Raw genomic sequence first — 7,500 nt, 5'->3', positions numbered from 1 at the left:
CCTCCTTGTGAGGGGTCCTCACTGCCAGGACCACGAAGTCTCTCTGGGAGGAGCTCTGCAGGAGGCAACCACATCCCATAATACCCAGCAGTCTATCCTGCTGTCTGTCAGTCTATTGGTCAGTAAACACAGACTGTTAGGGTCCTGACCAATCAGCAGCCCTGATAGAAAGAGGCTAACACCTTACCTGGCCAATCAGCAGCCCTGTGACACAGCCCGCCCCCGCAGCCCTGAGGTTGGACAGATACGACTCCACCGCCTCCTCCACGACGTAACCTCTCCCCATCCTCAACACACACACACACACACTGTTACCTACCGCACACACACACACACACACACTGTTACCTACCGCACACACACACACACTGTTACCTACCGCACACACACACACACTGTTACCTACCGCACACACACACACACTGTTACCTACCGCACACACACACACACACACTGTTACCTACTGCACACACACACTGTTACCTACCGCACACACACACACACACACTGTTACCTACTACACGCACACACACACACACTGTTACCTACCGCGCACACACACACACATACACACACAGTTACCTACCGCGCACACACACACACTGTTACCTACCGCACACACACACACACACTGTTACCTACCACACACACAGACACAGTTATCTACCACACACACACACACACTGTTACCTACCGCACACACACACACACTGTTACCTAACGTAACACACACACACGCACACACACACACACACACAGGTGTGTGCGTGTGTACAGGTGTTCCTCCACCATGAGAAGGTGTCCAGGTGTTCCTACACCATGAGAAGGTGTCCAGGTGTTCCTCCACCTGAGAAGGTGTCCAGGTGTTCCTCCACCTGAGAAGGTGTACAGGTGTTCCTACACCATGAGAAGGTGTACAGGTGTTCCTACACCATGAGAAGGTGTACAGGTGTTCCTCCACCATGAGAAGGTGTACAGGTGTTCCTACACCATGAGAAGGTGTACAGGTGTTCCTCCACCATGAGAAGGTGTACAGGTGTTCCTGATAAAGGGCTCGGTGAGTGTAGATACTGGAAGCCTACATCGATGTTAGCTACAGAATCAACACAAAGCTCCCAGCCTTCCGCCTTCATGTCCGCAGGGACAACAACTTCTGCTGAATGCCATAAATGTAATGTAACTGTAACCTACTTCTCTCTCCTCCTCTCTCCTTCTCTCTCCTCCTCTCTCCTTCTCTCTCCTCCTCTCTCCTCCTCTCTCCTTCTCTCTCCTCCTCTCTCCTTCTCTCTCCTCCTCTCTCCTTCTCTCTCCTCCTCTCTCCTCCTCTCTCCTTCTCTCTCCTCCTCTCTCCTCCTCTGTCCTCCTCTCTCCTTCTCTCTCCTCCTCTCTCCTCCTCTCTCCTTCTCTCTCCTTCTCTCTCCTCCTCTCTCCTTCTCTCTCCTTTTCTCCTCAGCGGCGGTTCTTCAGCCTCCGTCCTCCAGGCTGACGAGCTCAGCTATCTGGCTAGCTCCGACTACGGACGGCTTTCAGACCGTCCCAAACCCTTCCAGGCCTGACACTGTCAGCTGTCCTGCGGCCCCCCGGACCCCCGATCCCCCCGATCCCCCCGATCCCCCCGATCCCCCGGACCCCCCGATCAGAGGAACCTGGTCACTCACCTGCAGACAGCCGCTGATCAGGAGCTCATCCAGTCGCACGATGATGACGCGACTGACTGGAGCACTATGATGACACGTCACTGGATCCGCAAAACATGATTGGCCAAGCCCAGTCCCGCTCCCATGAGGCTCCGCGGTGAGCGGGATCTGTCGCGTGTTGATGACGTAGGAGAGGCTGGAGGTCCGTTCTGATCCACGGAGACAGTTGTGAGTGTGTTAAGGTTCGGGTTCGGGTTCGGGTGAGGTTCTAGCAGGGAGATGTCGGTGCTGCTGCAGGCTCTGGAGCGGCCGGAGGTCAACAAGCTGCCGAAGGCGGTGCAGAACAAGCTCGAGAGGTTCATCACCGACCTGCGCACGAAGCACGAGCGCTTCAAGGCGGACTGCGGTGAGCTAACGGCTAACAGCTAGCATCTCTCTCTCTGTGTGTGTGTGTGTGTGTGTGTGTGTGTGTGTGTGTGTGTGTGTGTGTGTGTGTGTGTGTGTGTGTGTGTGTGTGTGTGTGTGTGTGTGTGTGTGTGTGTGTGTGCGCGCGCGCGCGCGCGCGCGTCTTTCTGTCTAAACCCTTCTTTGGACAGATGAAACTAAGATCAACCTTTACCAGAATGATGGGAAGAAAAAAGTATGGAGAAGGCTTGGAACTGCTCATGATCCGAAGCATACCACACCATCTATAAACCACGGTGGAGGCAGTGTGATGGCATGGGCATGCATGGCTTCCAATGGCACTGGGTCACCAGTATTTATTGATGATGTGACAGAAGACAGAAGCAGCCGGATGAATTCTGAAGTGTTTAGGGAGATACTGTCTGCTCAGATTCAGCCAAATTCAGCAAAGTTGATTGGACGGCGCTTCACAGTACAGATGGACAATGACCCAAAACATACTGCGAACGCAACCCAGGAGCTTTTTAAGGGAAATAAGTGGAATATTCTGCAATTTCTACTAATGCCAGAGAGGATATTTAGCTTTCCTGTATTCAGTAAACAACCCAATAGTTTCCTGTTTGTTACTGAATACAGTGTTTGTTTGTCATCTTGCTAGCTAGCCTTGTCTGGGTAACGTTAGCTAGCCTAGTGGTAACTGATGTTGACCATGCTGAATGTACCTTGCCTTCACGTCCCAACGTCACACAGACACATTCATATCTCCGCTTTGTCAGAAACTACTCTTAGTAGCTGGAGTTGACTACAGCCAGAACCATTAGCCAGGCGGCCAAGCTGACTTACTGAGGAGAGGTGTGTGCTGTCCTGTCACCCCCCCCAGAGCAAGGACAGATGAATAAATCTGTCCCTGTCTCTCTGCCCCTACAGAGCAGCAATACTTTGATGTTGAGAAGAGGCTGACTGACAGCCAGGACCAGGCGGTCTCTCACGCCCGCGTCTACACAGCGCTCCAGTACGAGAACAGACAGCTCGGTAAGTCCCCTGTCTGGAGGGCCGCTCTGATGACCGCTATAGAGATAACTAGTCATTCTCTCTCTCTCTCTAGTTGAGGAGCTGAACAAACTGAAAGGACTGGATGAGGAATCAGGCGAGAAACCAGGAGAAACCCAGGTGAAAACAGACCTCTGTCCTCCTCTCCTCTCTCTTGTCCTCCTCTCCTCTCTCTTGTCCTCCTCTCCTCTCTCCTGTCCTCCTCTCCTCTCTCTTGTCCTCCTCTCCTCTCTCCTGTCCTCCTCTCCTCTCTCCTGTCCTCCTCTCCTCTCTCCTGTCCTCCTCTCCTCTCTCTTGTCCTCCTCTCCTCTCTCCTGTCCTCCTCTCTCCTGTCCTCCTCTCCTCTCTCTTGTCCTCCTCTCCTCTCTCCTGTCCTCCTCTCCTCTCTCCTGTCCTCCTCTCTCCTGTCCTCCTCTCCTCTCTCCTGCCCTCCTCTCCTCTCTCTTGTCCTCCTCTCCTCTCTCCTGTCCTCCTCTCCTCTCTCCTGTCCTCCTCTCAGTAGTCTGGATTACTGCCCTGCTCAGAAAGAAACACATCCAACCTGTACCTCCTCTCTCTCTCAGAGCAAAGCTAAGTATGAGATTGAGGCAGAGAGGAGAGAGCTGGCCCGTCTGCTAGAGAAGAGGAACCAGGAAGTGGACAATCTCACTGGTGAGACGAGAAACTGCCCAGACGGCTGCGTCTCAATACTCTCTCCCCTCCCCTCCCCTCCCCTCTCCTCTCCTCCTTCTCCAAAACGTTGGAGGAGAACATCTAAGGGGAGAAACCTCAAGTCTTCTCCCCACGGTGCCTTTTGAGTAGGAAGTGAGGGAGGAGGATGTGAGGAAAAGAGGCGAGACTATTGGGACGCAGCCGATAGGTGGATTGATTGGTTTAATGGCGGTCAGGTCAAACAATGGCCTCATCAGGCGGGAGCGTCAGTGGATGATCAGATGAAGGTGTTTCCTCCACAGACGACGTCAAGCAGCTCAATGACAAGCTGCTGGAGAGCAACACTGCCAAGGTGGCGCTGCAGCTCCAGCTGGACGAGATCCAGTCATCAGAGGTCTCCATCCAGGTGAGATCCAGTAGATCCAGTCTAGTCCAGCAGCCAGGAGCTACAGGACATCAGGTGGGACCCTGGGGAAAGCACATTTAGTCACAACACCTGTGTGTGTGTGTGTGTGTGTGTGTGTGTGTGTGTGTGTGTGTGTGTGTGTGTGTGTGTGTGTGTGTGTGTGTGTGTGTGTGCGCTCGCAGCACCGTGAAAAGCGTGTGAAGCAGGAGAAGGAGCTGCTTCAGAACCAGAACACGTGGCTGAGCTCTGAGCTGAAGCTGAAGACGGAGGAGCTGCTGTCTGAGACCCGGGACAAGGACCGGCTGGTCCTGGACCTCCGCTGCAGCCTGGAGGCCGGGAGGGACGAGGTACACACACACACACACACACACACGCTGCAGCCTGGAGGGCCGGAAGGAGATGGTAATGGACCCCTAACCCTCTCCCTCCCTCCCCCTCTCCCTCCCCCCCTCCCTCCCTCCCCCTCTCCCTCTCCCTCCCCCCCCTCCCTCCCTCTCTCTCCCTCCCCCTCTCCCTCCCTCCCTCTCCCCCCCTCCCTCCCTCTCCCTCTCTCCCCCCCTCCCTCCCTCCCTCTCTCTCCAGTTGACCAGGGTACAGAGTCAGGTCACCACCCTGAGGAGGAGCAGTGAGGCGCAGCAGAAGAGAGCAGAAGACCTGATGACCAAACTGAAGGAGGTGAAGTCTACACACACACACCACACACACACACACACAGGACGCCTGTCCTGGTCGCTGTAGCTGCATCATCTCTGTCTCCCTCCAGGCTAAAGACCAGCAGACCACCATGGAGGAGAAATACCTAAACGAACTCAACGCCAACATCAAACTGTCCAACCTGTACAAGGTGAGACCCTCCCCTGACTTTGACCTTTTATGTGTCTCTCTATTCTTGTTCTCTCCATGGAATGTCGTGTCTTTGAATACTGAAAAGTACTATACAAAATAAATGGATTATTATTATTATTATTATTATTATTATTAATGCTGAAGGAAGATGAACTCAACAGGGACAGCAGTGAAGTAGACCAGTCTGTTCCTGTAGGGCTTTAATAGGTCCACGTGGTGTGTGTGTGTGTGTGTGTGTGTGTGGTGTGTGTGTGTGTGTGTGTGTTGCAGGGGGCTGCAGCGGATGCTGAGACCAGGAATGAGGAGCTGAACAGAGCTGTGGAGGAGCTGCACAAAGTGGTGAAGGAGTCAGGAGAGGGTCAGTCCTGTTACTACAGACACATGACCCTGTCAGTCCTGTTACTACAGACACACCACCCTGTCAATCCTGTTACTACAGACACATGACCCTGTCAGTCCTGTTACTATAGACACACCACCCTGTCAGTCCTGTTACTATAGACACACCACCCTGTCAATCCTGTTACTATAGACACATGACCCTGTCAGTCCTGTTACTATAGACACATGACCCTGTCAGTCCTGTTACCTATGTTGTTCAGAGTTCTGAATGTCTGATAAACTGTTGATGATGACGCTGTCCTCCTGGCTCCTCCCACAGCCAATCAGAGCCTGGAGAGGAAGCTGTCTGACCTGGAGGAGTCGAAGGGCAGGCAGGAGGCGGAGCTAAAGGAGAAGATCAACAAGATGGAGAAGGAGCTGGAGAATGCCATGCAACACGCTACAGACACACACAGGAGTAAGAACACACACATACACACACAGTGTTAGCATGTCAGAGGCGTGTTAATGATGTGTGTGTGTGTGTGTGTGTGTGTGTGTGTGTGTGTGTGTGTGTGTTCAGGTGCCCCGGTCCTCACAGAGGAGGAACTGGAGTCCATGTGTCCCACTGCAGCTGCTGTAGCCAAGATCGTCAAACCTGGCATGAAGTTCATGGAGGTGAGAGACAGAGAGAGAGACAGAGAGAGACAGAGAGAGACAGAGAGAGACAGAGAGAGACACAGAGAGACACAGAGAGACACAGAGAGACAGAGAGAGACAGAGAGAGAGACAGAGAGAGACAGAGAGAGAGAGAGACAGAGAGAGAGAGACAGAGAGAGAGAGACAGAGAGAGAGAGAGAGAGAGAGAGACAGAGAGAGAGACAGAGAGAGAGAGACAGAGAGAGAGAGAGACAGAGAGAGAGAGAGAGAGAGAGAGAGAGAGACAGACAGAGAGAGAGACAGAGAGAGAGAGAGAGACAGACAGAGAGAGAGAGACAGAGAGAGAGAGAGAGAGACAGAGAGAGAGAGACAGAGACAGACAGAGAGAGAGAGAGACAGAGAGAGACAGACAGACAGAGAGAGACAGAGAGAGAGAGAGAGAGACAGAGAGAGAGACAGAGAGAGAGACAGAGAGACAGAGAGAGAGACAGAGAGACAGAGAGAGAGACAGAGAGACAGAGAGAGAGACAGAGAGAGAGAGAGACAGAGAGAGACAGAGAGAGAGAGACAGAGAGAGAGAGACAGAGAGAGAGACAGAGAGACAGAGAGAGAGAGAGAGAGAGAGAGAGACAGAGAGAGAGAGAGACAGAGAGAGAGAGAGACAGAGAGAGAGACAGAGAGACAGAGAGACAGAGAGAGAGAGAGACAGAGAGAGAGAGAGAGAGAGAGAGAGAGACAGAGACAGAAGGGTTAATGACTCTTAGAAGGCTGAACTCATGTTGTTATGCTCCGCCCCCAGCTGTACAACGCCTTTGTGGCATCTCAGGACGACCTGCAGCAGGAGCGTCTGGAGGCCCGGCGCCTCGCCAGGGTTCTGGACCAGATCGTACAGGAAGTGGAGAGCAAGGCACCGGTCCTGAGACGGCAGAGGGACGAGTACCAGAGTCTGCAGCACAGCATGAGCTGTCTCTGTACCAGACTGGACCTAGCCCGGGAGGTAGGGGGGAGGGAGCTGTCTCTGTACCAGACTGGACCTGGCCCGGGAGGTAGGGGGGAGGGAGCTGTCTCTGTACCAGACTGGACCTGGCCCGGGAGGTGGGGGGGGGGGGATGGTGATTGAGAGAATGTGGAATCTCTACGCATGTATCTGTTTACTAATTGTGTGTGTGTGTGTGTAGGAGATCCACGGCCTCCAGAAGGAGTCAGATGAGGCCAACAAGCGCTGCTCCTCCCTGGAGAGTGACAAGCAGAGGATCGAGAGGCAGCTGGAGGACACGGCCCAGCAGGTAACCTCTGACCTCTACTGAGACTAGAGGACAGGCCCAGCAGGTGACCTCTGACCTCTACTGAGACTAGAGGACAGGTGACCTGTAGATGTTTGTCCTCCTCAGCCCTGGTGAGCGTTGGCGTGCCACAAGGCTCCATTTTAGGCCCAACTTTGTTGTGGTTAGGGTTAGGTACTGCTTCTGTAGACGAGCCGTCGGCTCTGATTTAAATGAGACAAAGACGGTGATGGTCTGACCT

The 7,500-nt window shown here is 53.5% G+C and overlaps 2 protein-coding genes across 5 annotated transcripts in view; one reads left to right on the top strand and one right to left on the bottom strand.

The window, feature by feature from the left end:
- Positions 1 to 1,697, bottom strand: part of odr4 (odr-4 GPCR localization factor homolog) — a 6,604-nt gene extending 4,907 nt beyond the window's left edge. For 2 of the 4 annotated variants that reach the window (XM_083693872.1, XM_083693874.1), the window contains exons 1-2: positions 188 to 1,282; positions 1 to 55 (exon numbers count right to left, since the gene is read on the bottom strand). The exon at positions 1 to 55 is cut by the window's left edge and continues 77 nt beyond it. In XM_083693872.1, coding sequence (XP_083549998.1) covers positions 1 to 55; positions 188 to 286 — 154 coding nt within the window. In that variant the 5' untranslated portion in view covers positions 287 to 1,282. Of the gene's footprint in view, positions 56 to 187; positions 1,283 to 1,658 lie in introns of those variants that run through there. The other 2 variants (XM_083693873.1, XM_083693875.1) reach the window with 2 other exon arrangements.
- Positions 1,698 to 1,865: 168 nt separating this feature from the next.
- The window catches only part of LOC310821719 (nucleoprotein TPR-like), a 30,611-nt gene continuing 24,976 nt past the window's right edge, over positions 1,866 to 7,500 (top strand). The window contains 13 exon segments of the mRNA XM_083693881.1: positions 1,866 to 2,043; positions 2,970 to 3,074; positions 3,148 to 3,212; positions 3,656 to 3,743; positions 4,046 to 4,149; positions 4,332 to 4,496; positions 4,732 to 4,824; positions 4,913 to 4,993; positions 5,266 to 5,353; positions 5,657 to 5,794; positions 5,900 to 5,994; positions 6,776 to 6,973; positions 7,155 to 7,262. Of these exon segments, the coding sequence (XP_083550007.1) occupies positions 1,917 to 2,043; positions 2,970 to 3,074; positions 3,148 to 3,212; positions 3,656 to 3,743; positions 4,046 to 4,149; positions 4,332 to 4,496; positions 4,732 to 4,824; positions 4,913 to 4,993; positions 5,266 to 5,353; positions 5,657 to 5,794; positions 5,900 to 5,994; positions 6,776 to 6,973; positions 7,155 to 7,262 (1,455 nt within the window). The 5' untranslated portion in view covers positions 1,866 to 1,916.

This window comes from Argentina silus (genome assembly GCF_951799395.1).
Source record: "Argentina silus genome assembly, chromosome: 22".
Classification (NCBI taxonomy): domain Eukaryota; kingdom Metazoa; phylum Chordata; class Actinopteri; order Argentiniformes; family Argentinidae; genus Argentina; species Argentina silus.
The sequence above is the reverse complement of the archived record's forward strand: the minus strand, read 5'-3'. Positions and strand labels throughout refer to the sequence as shown.